A 16,000-nucleotide genomic window follows, 5' to 3' on the forward strand; every position below is an offset into this window, starting at 1 on the left:
TTCTAGGAGAGAGAGAGAGACAGCGTGAGCAGGGGAGGGTCAGAGAGAGAGGGAGTCACAGACTGAAACAGGCTCCAGGCTCTGAGCTGGCAGTCAGCACAGAGCCCGACGCGGGGCTCGAACCACGAACCGCGAGATCATGACCTGAGCGAAAGTCGGACGCTTAACCGACTAAGCCACCCAGGCGCCCCAAGACTTTGTGATTTAAGAGAAGAGCCTCCTTAATGAAATGTCACAGGGGCGAACCACAAGCGGATAAGGCTGTTGTATTGCAGCTCGGAATTTTCTTCCACGAAAGGATATAATGGGTGACGCGAATCATCACACGGCAGAATGGGAGAATATGTTTGCAATGCCTAATACTGTCCCCACCTCACAGGGCTGTTAGGAGAGTTCAATGGCTCCATAAATTTAAAGTTCTTAGAACAGTGCCTGGCACGTAGGAAGCTTTATCTAAACATTATCTATCCTTACAGAGCTGTCAAGTACTCAATAATTCAGTGTTGCCTAGGAGGGCTACACAAGCACATATGTCATTTTAATGTTTATGTATGTATTTTGAGAGAGAGAGAGAGAGAGAGGGAGAGAATGCACGCAAGCGGGAGAGTGGCTGAGGGAGAGAAAGCGTCTTAAGCAGGCTCCTCACTGTCATCACAGAGCTGGACTTGGGGTTCAGGCCATGAGATCATGATCTGGGCCGAAATCCAGAGTTGGAGGCTTAACCGACTGACCCACCCAGGCACCTGTGTAATTTTAAATTGTCTAGTAGCCACATTAAAATAGTAAAAACGGGGTGCCTGGGTGGCTCAGTCAGTTAAGTGTCCAACTTCTGCTCAGGTCATGATCTCACAGTTCACAAGTCAGAGTCCCACGTCGGGCTCTGTGCTGACAGCTTAGAGCTTGGAGCCTGATTCTGTGTCTCCCTCTCTCTGTCCCTCCCCCACTTATGCTCTCTCTCTCTTTCTCTCTCTCTTAAAAGCAAATAAACATTAAACAATTTTGTTAAAATAGTAAAAAGAAACAGGTGAAAGTAATTTGAATAGTACATTTTATGTAGCCCAATACATCCACATTATTATATTAGCACATGTAGTCAGAATAAAAATGAATTAATGAGATTAATCACATCTTCTTTTCTTTGTACTAAGTTTTAGAAATCTGGTGTGTATTTTATACTTACGGCACATCTCAATTTGTATTTGCCATGTTTCAAGTGCTCATAACTACACGTGGAGAGCGGAGAGTTCATGTAGGACCGATCAGATTGGACAGTGCAGAGCTTGACTCTATGAGGAGCACATGCAAATCAACAAGTAAAAGACAGCAACCCAAATGCAAACAGGGCAAGGAATATGAACAGGCAACTTACAAAAGAAGAGAAACTGAAGGCGATCAAGCAAATGAGGAGATGCTCAAAGTGATTCAAAATCAGAGAAATGTGAAAGACGGCAATGGTGGCATCACTTGACATTGAGACAGAGTGGCAAAAATCAGGAGCTGGATAAGGCTAACAGCTGGCGGAAGCGTGGGCTCGTGGGACCTTCTGCACTGCCAGGGGATGTGACTGGGGGCAGCTCGTCCAGGAGGCCACATAGCAATGGATTGTGCCCTGTGATATAGCATATCTGCAACCTGGTCTCTCTCCTAGGGAGATTCTCAGCAGGTCTCTGAGGGCACATGTCCAAGGCTGCAGTGCTGGGAGCTGGAGGCTGCCCGATGTCCATCCCTGGAGGACAGAGTCATAAGACGTGAGGGACGCATCTGTGGAGCATCAAGGAGAAATCAGAAGAAAACAGATTCAAGAGACTGGTGATACAGGGGCACCTGGGTGGCTCAGTCAGTTAAGCGGCCGACTTCGGCTCAGGTCATGATCTCGCGGTTCGTGGGTTCAAGCCCCGTGTAGGGCTCTGTGCTGACAGCCAGCTCAGAGCCGGGAGCCTGTATCCGATTCTGTGTCTCCCTTTCTCTCTGACCCTGCCCTGCTCATGCTGTCTCTCTCTCACTCTCAGAAATAAGTAAAACATTTAAAAAGAAATTTTTTTAAAGAGATTGGCAATACAGATGGATACTTAAGTCTCACTGCCAGACAAGCAAGCAAGAAATACAGTGCTACCTGGAAAAGGAAAGTAAGAAGCCAAATAGAACACTCACATAAACCACGGCACATTTTCAAGGAAACACACAAACAGAAAGGTGCACGTTGAGCTCACAGCAGTATTGCACCAGAGATAGGAGGGAATTGGGGGCGGGGGGGTATTTTCCCCTAATGTTAATTTGGAAATTTTCAAAAGTATAGAAAACTCACAAGAAGGGGCACCTGGGTGGCTCAGTCAGTTAAGCATCTGATGTTTGGTTTCAGCTCAGAGCATGATCTCAAGGTTCGTGAGTTCAAGCCCCCAGTCAGGTTGTGTGCTAACAGTGCGTAGCCTGCTTGGGACTCTCTCTCTCTCTCTCTCTCTCTCTCTCCCTTTCTGCCCCCACCCCTGCTCCCGCTCGCTCTTTCACTCTCTCTCAAAATAAATAAATAAACTTAAAAAAAAAAAGGAGGGGCGCCTGGGTGGCTCAGTTGGTTGAGGGTCCACCTTCGGCTAAGGTCATGATCTCGTGGCTCATGAGTTCAAGCTCCAACTCTGGCTCTGTGCTGACAGCTCAGAACCTGGAGCCTGCTTCAGATCCTGTGTCTCCCTGTCTCTCTGCCCCTCCCCCACTCACTCTCTGACTCTCTCTCTCTCAAAAATAAACAAACCTTAAAAAAAAAAAAAGAAAACTCACAAGAACAGTAAAATGAGCACCCATATACTTACTACTCTTCTGGTTTCAGCGACAATTGTTAGTATTTTGTCACCTTTGCTCACGTGCTCTCTCTCCTCCCCTCCTTCTCTCCCTCCTCTCTATTTAAAAAAATTTTTTTTTAATGTTTTATTTATTTCTGAGAGAGAGAGAGACAGCGTGAGCAGGGGAGAATCAGAGAGGGAGACACAGAATCTGAAACAGGCTCCAGGCTCTGAGCTGTCAGCACAGAGCCCGACATGGGGCTCGAGCCCACGAACCGTGAGAGCATGACCTGAGCCGAAGTCGGACGCTTAACCGACTGAGCCACCCAAGCGCCCCCCCTTCCTCTCTATTAATACTAACATATAGCATATTATGATGTTGTATATAAAATATATAGACATATGGTTTTTTTCTGAGCTATTTTGACAGTTGCAACCGTCACAAATTTACCACTAAATAATTCAGCGTGTTCCTCCCACAAAGAACATTCTCTTATCTAACCACAGCGCAATGCTCACATTCAGGAAATTCAACATGGATATATTATCTCATATCCACTGCACATTCAAATATCTTTGATTATCCCAGGAATATCTTTCGTCAAGGATCCAATCAAGGATTATACATTGACTTTGGCTGTTGCCTCTCTTTGTTTCCTTCAATATAGAACCATTCCGAGCATTTCATTCATTCATTCATTCATTCATTCATTCATTCATTCTATTAATGGATTGATTTTCCCTTGCATGACATACATCTGTTTGAAGAATCCAGGAACTTTTGGTTTGGGGTTTTTTTTTTTGCTTGTTTATTTGTTTGTAGGCCAAATGCCCCTTAATCGGGAAGTACCTGGTTGTGTCATCACGATTAGATTCAGGTTAAACACTATGGGCAGGACCAAGCACTTTGCAGGTGATGCTGTGTCCTTCTCAGTACATCACAGCAAGAGGCGCATGAGGGCAGCCTGTCCCATCCCCGGTGAAGTTAATTTTGATCATTTGGTTAAAGTGGTGACTGCCAAGCTTCTCCATGGTGCTTTTCCTGAGGTATCTTTTTCCCACTGTAATTAACAAGTAATTTGTGGGCTGGTCCTTTGAGACTGTGTGAATATCTACTTCCCTCACCGAGGAGCCTCGCCTGAATTAATTATTCCTCTGCTGGCTGCAAAATGGGGATTGTCTCACTCAATCTTTCCTTCTGCATGTATCAGCCGGCACTCCAGATGTCCCCCCCCCCCCGCCCAAAGGGGCGGAGTTAGCACTCAAGTCTAAGCTCCTCAGCAACTGGGCCTCCTGGCCTCTTGAGCTATTAAATTGGGTAAAGAGGTGGCCAGTTCTGTGCCCTTGGACAACCCCCACACCCCTCCCGGGGCCACTTCCTCATCAGTCAACAGGTGGATTCAGGTGGGTTCCGCTCAGGACCCTGCTGTCCCCGCGGCCCCACACACTGTCCTCTTCTGGTGCGTAGGGGGCAGCTCAGATGCCAGTCACAAGCAGGGCAGTGGGTACAGTCTCACAGGGGACACTGGCCCAGCTACAGCAACTGATCACTCAGTGGGGATGGCAGAGGTCAGCAGAACAGGAAGAGAAGAACAATGGCTGTGCCTGTTGCCACGGCAGTGGCAGTGTTTGCCAGCTGGGTGGGGCCAGCCACGCAGCCCTCAGCCGCTAAGCCCAGGCCCCACTCTCCTCTTTCCCTCCGCCCCTCAGTAGGCCCTGGCGGGGCCGGGATGTGCAACAGCTCACCCTGGGGACTGCAGAGACCCAGCTGCTTAATGAAGCTTGAGCAGAGTCACCGCCGTTAGAGGCCTCGCAGAACTACAATTCCCAGAACACACAGCAAGCGCCTGGTCCAGCCCCAGCTGCCCCAGCGGCCGGCTCTGAGGTAGAACAAGGAAATCTCACCTGTTCTGGGAATTCTGCGTCCTGGTCTGCAAGAGGTGCGTTTGTGTCTGTGTGTCTTGGACCTCCTCCTGCCTGAGAAATCTCAGTTACAAGCCAAACCTGGCGATGGTGAGCTTCACACACACGTGTGCTGACACCCTGCTTTGCTCTGCGCCAATCTCAGGACCCGGGCATGGGTGGGGAGCGCTGAGATGGAGGAGACAGGCTCCTGAAAGAGCGGAGGCTTGGATTGTTGGGGCACCCTTTATAATCTAGCACACAGTAGGTGCTCAGTAAATATTCGCTGGCCTAACCAACGAGCGGACAGTCCATCTCTCCCTTGTCTTCCCTTCCACTGCACCGTCTCACCCGGTTTTGCTAGCTCGTAGGATACTGCACCATCCTAAAATGCGCTGTCTCTCTCCGTCCGGCCTCCGGGCCTTTGGCACCGCTGTTACCTCTACCAGAAGCACATTCAGCTTACTTGGTGGTGCATCTGTAGAGGCAGGACGGAGCCTGGCACGCAGCGGGAACACATGAAATATTTGACGAGTGAATGAATGAATGAATGAATGCCCTTGTCCATTGTACATCCCAGGAAGCAGGGACACTCGGGACCCTCCCTATTCATCTCGATCCTCCGCCCGCTCGCCGGCCTGGAATGAATGCATCCCTTTTATCCGCTCCGAGGACGGCCGGGCTAGGGCAGGGGCAGGCCCGGGAGGAGGAGGGGAGCGGGGGCTGCCCTGGGCCCCCTCCCAGGTCTCCTAAAGGGTCAGCTTTTCCGGACGTGGGGAGTTTACCTCTCCACGAAACTCAGCCTCGGTCACCGGACGACCAGCACGGCCCCCTACTCCCGCCCCTTACCACCCAGGACACCCCAGACCGAGTCTCAGCCTACAGCACGTGGTCCAGGGGCCGCAGCTTCCCATTGGTTGCTCGTCTCCTTCCTTCCCCGCGATTGGCAGGGGCCCCGCCTCAGGTCCCCCCTCCGCGCCCCGCGGTGGTACAGCCTGCCGTGGCTTAGGCGGGGTGGGAAGGTCCACTGCGGCGCGGCGCCGGGGGGGAGGCCGGGAAGAGCCGGGAGAGGCGGAGGGATCCCTCTGGAATGTTTCCGTCGGGCCCACCCGGACGGGGCGGCATGGCGCGGATTGGCCACGAGCGTCGGACGGCCGCCCCTGATTGGCGGGCGCCGGCCCCGCCCCCCTCCCCGGCCGCGGCTGCGGGAGAGGCCCGGGCCGGAGTTCGCGGAGGGCCGAGCCGGGCGCGCGCGGGGTGGCGGCGGCGGCGGCGGCGCAGGTGAGTGCCCCCCGCGGGCGGGGCGCGGCGCGGCCGTTCCGGGGACCCCGGCGCGGGCCCGCGGGCTCCCAGACCCGCGGGGATCCGGCGGATCGAGCGGGGTGGGGCCGACCCCATGGACGCGGCTGGAAGTCTAGGTTGGGCGCCAGGATGCCCGAGGCCCCTTCCCAGACGGGCGCCTGTCTTTCCGCTGGGGGTAGGGTCAGTCGCTTCCCGGCGCTCCAGCGGGGTCGACAGCCCAGCGTGCCCCCTGCACTCCGGACAGTCCCCGTCCCGGCGGGGACGGGCGCGGGGTCGGTATTTCTGAGCCCTGCCTGGGCATCTCTCTGGAGGTGGCCTCGTCCCCATCCTCCAGGGCCTAGAGGAACCTGGGGATGACCGAGGTCCCGACAATAATAATGAAAAAGTCATCCCGTCTAGCACTTATTGAACGCTTCCGTGCCGGGTATTTACCATGCATAGCCGTGAGTCTAACACCTCTTGGAAGGTGCTCTTCCTTCTTCTAGAGGTGAAGCAGTAGACCCAGAGAGGGAGAGTGACTTGCCCAAGGTGACACAGCTAGCTAGTAAGTGGCAGGTCTGGAACTCGAACCCGTGCTTCAGAGTCCAGATCTGGAGTCTCAGCTACTAGACCACACGGCTTTGTGGCTCCGGGGCCCAGTGGCTCCACAGCTCAGGTGTTCCTGACCGGCCTGTCTGCTTGCTGGTGTCCCCAGCCCCCAACCATACACACATGTGGCCACACCTGCTGGTCTTTGCTTTCCCCCTTAGAAGTCACAAGACATCAGCCCCACTCTTCCTCCCCTGAGATGGAAAGGCAAGGCCTGAATACCAAGGTCCAGAGAGGAGACTGACATCTGCAGGGGAGACAGGGGGCCCGATGCTGGGGTCCTTTGCCCCCCGGGCCCCTCTGGGAAGCCTGGGCTGAGGCTCTGGGCAGTAGGCGTTCTCCCCGGAAACACCCAGGAGCCGGTTTTTCAAGACTGAATCAGAGGCCTCCCGCCCTCCTCCTCTCCGAAGCAATATCCTACTGGAAAGGGGAGGCTGGGTGGGGTGTCTCCCCCCCCTCCCAGCTTATGTCAGCTCCCAGGAACCCCCTTCCCTCCTTCCTGCTGCCCCCACTGCAATTCGGCGTGGCTGCGGGGTTGCTAAGTTTCAGGCCCTTCCCAGGGAAGAGAGGGCGGGAATGCTGGGATTCCAGCCAATGCGCTTGGCGCCCAGGCCGACGCTCTTTCCCTCCATCCCTGTGTTCAGGTTGGAGGGGAGGCTGGGACTGTGGGGAGGGGGTGGCCCTCAGCAACTCCGCCGCAGGCCCGTTCTGAGGATAGGAGGGCTCAGAGTGGTGGGAGTGAGCACGTAAGGCACATTCACGCATCCTACACACACTCACTGAGCACCTACCATTGTGCCCGGCACTGTTCTTGGTTCAGAGAACACAGTAGTGGACAAGACATCACTCCCTGCTCCGTGGGCGCCGTGGACACAAACGAGTTAACAAATAAGGAAGATCCCCGCAGACGGTACAAGTGCTCTGTGCTGTGAATAAAAGTGCCACGAATAAAATGCGAGGGGGGTGGCGCGGTAGAATCTTTTGGGCGAGGGGGGGCTTTTGGAGGAGGTGACTTTGGAGACAGGGTCTAAATGACATAGACATGGCAGCCGTGGGAAGATGGGGCAGGGGGCCACAGCCGGGGCAAAGGCCCTGAGGCTTGGCGGAGCTCGGAAGGGTGTGGCTGGGGCCAGGGATGCAGCCCCCAGTGGCCCTTGTGCAGGGTCCGTGACTCATTCAGGAGTCTGGAGCTTTCCCCCTGTAAGGTGGGAAACTGTTGTAAAATTTGAAGCCGGGGAGTGACGCGATTTGGTTTACATTTTAAAATAGAGACACGAAGTTAAATAGCAGCCTAAGACTGGAAGACAAGAGTTCTGCCAGGGCGGCATGTAATTAAGTTCATGGGCCTGAGCTGTCTGGACCACAGGGGCGGTTCCTACAGGCTGGGGCAAGCCAGGGGCGCTGCCTGGAGGAGGTGGCTTAGACTAGGGCTCGGCTGGCAGAGAGGACTGGAATGTTCCAGGGCAGGGCCAGGGGAGGAGGCAATGATAATAATGACAATCACAGTAACAGTCTCCTTAGATTGAATGTCAGGCAAATGCTTGCTAATGCTAATCAGGTTGTGTGCATGATCTCTTTGGATTCCCGAAAGCACCTTGACAGACAGGAATTCTGCCCGTTTTTCGGATGAGAAATCTGAGGCCCCATCACATGAAGTGACTTGCCCACGGCCACACAGCTGGTAAGTGGCAGGGGTGGGCTTTGAACCCAGGCCATCCTGCCTCTTTTAGCCTGGAAGGCAAATTCATTAAGCCACACACTTTCTTCACCACCCATCATCCCCTCCTCATCCCCTCCTCACAGGCGAGGCCGTGGAAACTAGCCTGAACCGGGGCAGCAAACCTAGGCAGAGGGAGGAGGTTGGGAATTGGTGATCGGGGTGGGGGGGACCCTGGGACAACGAGGAAGTGTGAATCTTATCAACTGACTGTAAGACGGTGCAGATGGAAATAGTAGTAAAAATCACCCCGAGTGGAACCCTTATTGTGTGCCAGGCACACGCATGATTTCCTTGGAGCTCAGAGAAGTTAAGACACTTGCCCAAGGCCACACAACTAGTGAGTGGAAAGCCAGGTGCCAGACTCCTGTTTTCGGCATCCTGCTAAAGATGTATGAGGAGAAGCAGAAGGAGAACCAGGGGAGGTGATGGTGAGAATTGTTGGTGGTTTTTTTTAAGCATCGCTGAGTGTGATGAAATTCCCTAATACCCTGAGGCAGCAGTATTGATTCAGTCAATTTATTTTTTGTTAAATATTCTGTGAATGCCTTCTGCGATGTGTGCTACGGATAGAGAGATGAATAACCGATAAAAGACTTGTCCCTTGGGGCACCTGGGTGACTCCGTTAAGCATCCGACTTCCGCTCAGGTCATGATCTCACGGCTTGTAAGTTCGAGCCCCGCGTCGGGCTCTGTGCTGACAGCTCAGAGCCCGGAGCCTGTTTCAGATTCTGGGTCTCCCTCTCTCTCTGCCCCTCCCCTGCTCGTGCTCTGTCTCTCAAAAAGAAACAAAAACGTTTAAAAAAAAAACAAAAAAGGCTAGTCACTTGAATGTCTAAAGAGTTCCCACAAATCAAGAAGAAAAAAGATAGGCATCACAATAAAAAACAAACTGAATGCAATTTTTAAAAAAATGTTTATTTTTGAGAGAGAGAGAGAGAGAGTACAAGTGCGGGAGTGTCAGAGAGAGAGAGAGACACAGAATCTGAAACAGGCTCCAGGCTCCCAGCTGTCAGCACAGAGCCCGACGCGGGGCTTAAACTCAGGAACCATGAGATCATAACTCGAGCTGAAGTCGACACTTAACCGACTGAGCCACCCAGGCGCCCCCTGAATGCAGTTTTTAAAAATGGGCAAAGTCGGGGCGCCTGGGTGGCTTAGTCGGTTAAGCATCCGACTTTCGCTTAGGTCATGATCTAGCGGGTCGTGGGTTCGAGCCCCGCGTCGGGCTCTGTGCTGACTGCCAGCTCAGAGCCTGGAGCCTGTTCAGTCTGTGACTCCCTCTCTCTGACCCTCCCCTGCTTACGCTGTCTCTCTCTCTCTCTCCTAGAAATAAATAAAACATTAAAAAAAAAATTAAAAAAAAATAAAAACGGGCAAAGACTTAAACAGGCACTTTGGAAAAGGACAAATCCAGCCAGTTAATGAGAGTATTAGTATTAACAGTGGTCCAGCATCACTGATGCTGAAGGAAGTAAAAAGGAAACCACGAAGAAAGGGGAGGGAGGCACTGTGTCTAGACGGAGCACCTACCCTGTACTGTACTGAGCTGGGAAGCAGGGGCTGAGGATCACGGAGGCGGGGCTTGCATTTTTGCTGGGGAGACAGTACCCCCTTGAGGACAGGGACTATGGCCCTGGGCCCCTTTGTCTCCCCAGATCCCGGCCGGGGGCCTGGTAGGCTGACGAATATTAGGATCATTCCTTCATCCGTCCCTTCATTCAACAAATACGTACTGAGCACCCGCCACACCGCAGGCACTGTTCTCTGTGCTAGGGACGCAGGGAGGAACAAGGCAGACAGGAGTCCTTGCCCTTTCCGGAAACAGTGGGTGACCTATATATCCCACCTGAAAGAGGTGTGACAGTGGCTGTGTGGGCACAGGGCACAGTCAAGTGCAAAAGCATGGAGGCTCAGTTGTACCTGGTGTGTTAGAGGGGCAGGGGCCAGGCCTTGGGAGGAGCGAGGAAGGGGAGGGCAGGGAGGTGACGGGGGCAGGTCTTTTGGGGCGTGTGGGTGGTGGTGGGGACATTGACTTTTACTCTGAATGAGGTGGGAACCCCGGGAGGGGTCGAAGCAGTGGACAGATGTGAGACATGACTTGTGTTTTACAGGATCATTCTGGCTGCTGTGTGGACGGGAGACCGTGGAGGGCGAGGGCAGGAGCCGGGAGACTCGGAGGAGGCAGCCGCGCTAGTGTAGGTGAGAGATGATGGGGCTGGACCAGGGGTCGCTCGAGGAGGTGGCATCGGAAAGCAGAGGAATGAACATGGGTGTGGCGCGCTGGGCTTGGTGGAATCTGGGACGGCCCCCTGGAGGGGGAGGAAGAGATTTGAAGGGAGGGAGCCGGAAGTCGCCGGAGTCCTCACCCCTGCTGCTGTCCCCCTCGGCACTCTGTTCCAACCGTACAGACCCCCTTGCTGTGCCTCAAAAACATGCCAAGCATGTCCCCTATCTCAGGGCCTTTGCACTGGCCGTTCCCTCTGCCTGGAGCTGTATTGGTTCACATCATTATTTGGAGACTTCTTCCTGTCATTCGGGTCTCAAGTTGAGCTTTCACCTGCTCAGAGAGGCCCTCCTTGACTCTGTAGAATTGGCCTTGTTTTATTGTCTTCATGGCCCTTTTAGAAGTTATGTTACACAAATGTTACACATTTGCCTGCTCACTGTGCATCTTCTGCTCTGGACCGGGTGCTTCGGGACAGCTGGAACAGACCCCCAGCTAGCGTCCATGGCACCTAGGAGAGAATTAGAAAGAGGCAGCCCTTCCTCCCAGCAGACACATCAGCTTGGCATGTGGCTCAACCAGCTTGAGCACAGGCGGAGTTTCAGTCCCTGTTGCCACGTTGGTCTGGTGCTTTTGCACAGTGAACAACCTGTGTAACTGCACACAGTGGCCCCAGTCAGGGTCCTTGCTCGTCTTACTGAAGGCAGGATCTAAAATGGTGCGTGGAATCTGGTAAATATGCGAAAAATATTTGTTCGAATGGAGGGAGAGAGAAAGAAACAGAGAGAATAGGGGTAGGGGAAAGAAAAAAAGTGTATCAGGACACGTTTTGCTACAGTAGCAAACAGCCCCCAACATCTCAGTGGCTGAATTGGACAAAGGTTGTTGTTTTTTGGGGGTTTTTTGTTTGTTGGTTTGGTTTGGCTTTTTTTTTTTTTTTTTTGGTCCTGCTACATCTCAGCAGGGGATTCCATTCATTGTAGCCACTCGGGCCCAGGCTGATGGAGTCCAGCAGCCCTGACTGGGGGATACAGACCCCAGGAGGCTCTTGCCCTAGTATTGAAACGCTTCGTCCCAGAAACGTCCTCTGTCACCTCCCGTCACAACTCATTGGCCAGAACCAGTCGTATGCCTGCCCAGTCACAGGGAGGTCAGTTAAATGTCATCTTGTCTGTGCGCTTTGAAGGGAGAGTCAGAAATTTTTTTGCGCACAGCACTAGTGACTGCAGCCGAAGGAAACACAAAGAGGCACTTGGGGCACCTGGGTGGCTCAATCGGTTAAGCGTCTGACTCTTGATTTCAGCTCGGGTCTTGCTCTCAGGGTCATGGGTTCAAGCCCCGCGTTGGGCGTGGACCCTGCTTAAAAAGGAATAATAAATACATGAAAAGAAAAATAAAGAGAAATGTAACCGCTATCAGCGTCCATTTCCTCATCTGTTAAATGGGCACGTTCGTAGCAAAATATTGTCCCCCCGTCACGATGTAGTGTGAGGATTAAGGAAGGTCACGGAGCACTTTGCACAGGGTCGTAGTAGATATCAGCTGCTGCTGGTACTTCTGTACAAGAACATAAACGCGGGCGCTGGGATTTGAACCGAGGCCAGTCTGTTCACTGGGTCAGCAGTGGGCTAATCGCGTGGGAGAGGCAGCCCGAGGCCACCGCCCAGGCCCTGAGCCCACTTTCCCGCCCTGCAGGTCTCCTGAGTGCACCCCCTGCCTCTCACTGCTCATGCCGCTGGGACTGGGGCGGCGGAAAAAGGCGCCGCCTCTGGTGGAAAATGAGGAGGCCGAGCCAGGCCGTGGGGGGCTGGGCGTGGGGGAGCCGGGGCCCCTGGGTGGGGGTGGGGCAGGGGGGCCCCAGATGGGCTTGCCCCCCCCTCCCCCGGCCCTGCGGCCCCGCCTCGTGTTCCACACCCAGCTGGCCCACGGCAGTCCCACTGGCCGCATCGAGGGCTTCACCAACGTCAAGGAGCTGTATGGCAAGATCGCCGAGGCCTTCCGGCTGCCCGCTGCCGAGGTACCCACGGAGGGGGGCTGGGCACCAGGGTCCCTGCCGGTGGGCTGAGGCCTGGGTGTGCATCCTGTCCATGAGCTGCTGAAGGTGCATACGCTGACACTTGCTCCCTAGTGGAGGAGCTGGTGGCCACACTGGGTGCTGGGTTCCCATCAGTCATTAGGGTGCCTGCCCTTCAGCAAACTCTGGGGCAGCTGGAGAGTAGGGCTGGGTGCTGAGTTCCCATGAGGCCTCAGGAGGCCTGTGCCCCAACGGACTGCGGACATGGAGGGCCAGGGCTGGCCGCTGCATTCCCATGATGCATCGGGAGCCTTGTGCCCCAGCTGGTTATGGGCTCTGGCGGTCTGCATTCCCATGATGCATCGGGAGCCTTGTGCCCCAGCTGGTTATGGGCTCTGGCGGTCAGATGTGAGGTTCATTTCTCTGTGACGCACTGGGAGGCCTTACCCCCAAGGACTTTGGGGCTGAAGGAAGGGAGGCATGAAGCGCCGCAGTGGGAAGGAGCAGGGAGCAGATGCAGGGGTCTCAGTAGGTGTGGTCGGTGTTCTGTGCCCCTTCCTTCATTCCACAAGCCTTCCCTGAGCACCCACCGTGCACAGAATGTTTGCGAGGACAGAAATCCTAGCGGAGGCCACACCAGGGTGGTCAGGCACTGGGGTGGGGACCCCTGGCCCTTTCCCAGCTCCCCCTTTCCCCTAGCATCGCATCATGGTTAGCAAAGGGCAAGGGATGGAGGCGAGAGTTGAATGTCTCCCGCCCACACAGGTGATGTTCTGTACCCTCAACACCCACAAAGTGGACATGGACAAACTCTTGGGGGGCCAGATCGGGCTGGAGGACTTCATCTTCGCCCACATTAAGGGGCAGCGCAAGGAGGTAGAGGTGTTCAAGTCGGAGGAGGCACTGGGGCTCACCATTACCGACAACGGGGCCGGCTATGCCTTCATCAAGGTGCCTGGGATGGGCGGGGACACCCGGGGCCTAAGGGCAAAGATTGGCCGTGGGACCCAAGGGCGGACTGACCACTCCTTTCCTCACAGCGCATTAAGGAGGGAAGCGTGATCGACCACATCCAGCTCATCAGCGTGGGGGACATGATTGAGGCCATCAACGGCCAGAGCCTGCTGGGCTGCCGGCACTACGAGGTGGCCCGTCTGCTCAAGGAGTTACCCCGAGGCCGCACCTTCACGCTGAAGCTCACAGAGCCCCGCAAAGCTTTTGGTGAGGAGGCTCCCACCCCAGACCACCGGCATCGCCCTATTTGCTTGGGTTTGGGCTACGGTGGCAGGAAGCCACCAGCAGGTGGCGCCCAAGCCCAGCCAGCTACAGTGGAATGGGGGGTAGCCCCGCCCTGCCCTGGGGAGGGGGTGCTGGCTCTCCGCCCAGCCCCAGAGGGCCAGAGCAAGGAGGAAGTTGCCCCCACACCCAGCTTCCCTGAACCATTAGCCCAGCCAAGCGCCCCCAACCCTGGCGAGCCCCCCCAGCCTGGAGAAGCCAGGGTTGGCTGCCCTGTGCCAGCACCCCCTCTTTTCCGTCTGGCTTCATTAACTCTCTGGAATGGGCCTGCGGCCCCCGGGGTGGGGGTGAGGGACTCTCAAATACTTCCCCAGGCAGACATGGCTGGTCCTTGGCCCAGCAGCTATAGCTCCTTGGCCTCGGGGAGAGCAGCTCAAGACCCAGGCCCCACCCCCTTCCTGTCCCTCAGGCCCTGGGAACAGGGCCCCCTTCCGTCTCCCCTGGCCTTTTCCATTCTCAGCCCCTGGCTGCCCTTCCCCAATCCCTGCCAAGCCCAAGCCAGGAGTCCTGCCCTCCTGGGGTCTCCCCAGAGCCTGCAGAAGCTTGGAGAAGGTAGAAGGGGGTATCTGAGGCCAGGATGCCTGGGGTCCTGCCTGAGGCATGCTGGAATTGGGCTTTCCCGACCCTCACTCACCCCTTCCTGCCTCCCACAGACATGATCAGTGTACGCTCAGGCGGGGGGCACCCTGGCTCTGGCCCCCAGCTGGGCACTGGCCGAGGGACCCTCCGGCTCCGATCCCGCGGCCCCGCCACGGTAGAGGATGTGGTGAGTGTTCCGGCCCAGCCCACGCCCTCCTTCCCTGTGCGTCTGCAGGTGGCCTCATCCTCTGTTCCCTGAGGGCCTCTGAGTGCTAGATCCTCACCTTCCTCTGCCACATCCCAGTTCTGGGACCTTTGTTGGGCAAGTGGGCCTGTTTCCTTGTTTGTAAAATGGGATAGTAAGACCCAGGGTTGTGGCAAGGATCGGCTGTGGCCTCATACGCGGAAAGTGGTGAAAAGATGGGGCAGCTCTCTGTTAAGTACAATTGTAAATACAGTCACACCGTTGTGATGTCGCTGTCCCTCCTTCTGCCCACCCCTCCAGCCCTCAGCCTTTGAAGAGAAGGCCATCGAGAAGGTTGATGACCTGCTGGAGAGCTACATGGGCATCAGGGACACAGAGTTGGGTGAGTGGGGGCACCCGGATCTGGGGATGGGTGCGAGTCTGGGGGAGGGGCCTCGAGGTCCTATGGGGCCAGCATTATCCCGGGTACCTGTGCTATCTGTGCTTCCTTCTGTCCCCCGCACCCTCCCCCCCGTGTCCAGCGGCCACCATGGTGGAGCTCGGAAAGGACAAAAGGAACCCAGATGAGCTGGCCGAGGCCCTGGATGAACGGCTTGGTGACTTTGCCTTCCCTGATGAGTTTGTCTTTGACGTCTGGGGTGCCATTGGGGACGCCAAGGTCGGCCGCTTCTAGGCCTCCCTCCAGACCTCTCAGTGACCTGGCTCTGCTTGGTGGGAGCCCCCTGCAGGGGCGGGGGGACACCATGGCCCGGACGCCAGCATCCGGCTTGGACCTTGTGCAGCAGCCCAAGGATGAGGGAGAGCGGAAGTGGGGCCAGGCCCCTGCCCCGCTCCAATCGGTACCACCCCTCCCAGCTCCTGCCCTGGGCGGGGTCCCTGGTCCCCCCTCCTTGCCCTGTTCCCCACCTACCTCAGCCGGGTCGGGCGCGGGGAGGGACCGGCCAGATCGGGCGGCTACCCCCGCCCGCAACACTTTCCGCATCAGCTGCCAAACTGGTCCCTCTGTCTCCCTGGGGCCTGTTTTGGGGGTCGTGACCTCCCGAGTTTCCTGTTGCAGGGAATGCAGAAGGGGGGCATCCCCCCTCCACAAATGCAATAATGCCCTCCCCCTCCGCGCCCCACCCAGAGGACCCCCCCCCGTCACTGTGGAGTCTGTTACCTCTGCATTTGAAATACTAGTCTGCTGTGAACCCCCCAACCTCCCTCCCACCCTCCCCTGCCCCCTGCGTCTCCCTCAGCCCAGCCCCGGACAGAAGGGGCATGGGGGAGGATGGCAGCGGGCTTTTGTATCTGAACTTGCTGTCTTGAACATAAAGAATCTATCTGCTGTTGGACCTGTGTGGCGGCTTCGGGGTGGGAGAAGGGGCTGAGCCAAGGCTGGGAAAGAATGTAGCAG

General features: G+C 55.7%; 1 protein-coding gene and 1 long non-coding RNA gene across 6 annotated transcripts in view; one reads left to right on the forward strand and one right to left on the reverse strand.

Annotated features, from left to right (window-relative positions):
- GIPC1 (GIPC PDZ domain containing family member 1) overlaps positions 1-15,938 on the forward strand; it is a 17,372-nt gene extending 1,434 nt beyond the window's left edge. Inside the window, exons 2-10 of one of the 3 annotated variants that reach the window (XM_039252319.1) lie at positions 4,485-4,714; positions 8,158-8,247; positions 10,398-10,485; positions 12,206-12,527; positions 13,290-13,475; positions 13,565-13,745; positions 14,474-14,586; positions 14,905-14,986; positions 15,126-15,938. In XM_039252319.1, coding sequence (XP_039108250.1) covers positions 12,240-12,527; positions 13,290-13,475; positions 13,565-13,745; positions 14,474-14,586; positions 14,905-14,986; positions 15,126-15,277 — 1,002 coding nt within the window. In that variant the 5' untranslated portion in view covers positions 4,485-4,714; positions 8,158-8,247; positions 10,398-10,485; positions 12,206-12,239 and the 3' untranslated portion in view covers positions 15,278-15,938. Of the gene's footprint in view, positions 1-4,484; positions 4,788-5,872; positions 5,958-8,157; positions 8,248-10,397; positions 10,486-12,205; positions 12,528-13,289; positions 13,476-13,564; positions 13,746-14,473; positions 14,587-14,904; positions 14,987-15,125 lie in introns of those variants that run through there. The other 2 variants (XM_039252318.1, XM_039252317.1) reach the window with 2 other exon arrangements.
- On the reverse strand, positions 3,130-5,538 carry LOC120245316. Of its 3 annotated transcripts, none has more exons than XR_005531755.1 (4): positions 5,462-5,538; positions 5,028-5,174; positions 4,680-4,747; positions 3,130-3,835 (listed from the first exon to the last, which is right to left on the reverse strand). It is a non-coding gene; the product is annotated as an uncharacterized LOC120245316 (long non-coding RNA). The 3 variants fall into 3 exon arrangements; XR_005531754.1 differs by having other exon boundaries at positions 4,680-4,751; XR_005531753.1 differs by having other exon boundaries at positions 4,680-4,887.
- Positions 15,939-16,000: the final 62 nt, after the last annotated feature.

This window comes from Hyaena hyaena, unplaced genomic scaffold (assembly GCF_003009895.1).
Source record: "Hyaena hyaena isolate Hyena2069 unplaced genomic scaffold, ASM300989v1 scaffold_414, whole genome shotgun sequence".
NCBI lineage: Eukaryota > Metazoa > Chordata > Mammalia > Carnivora > Hyaenidae > Hyaena > Hyaena hyaena.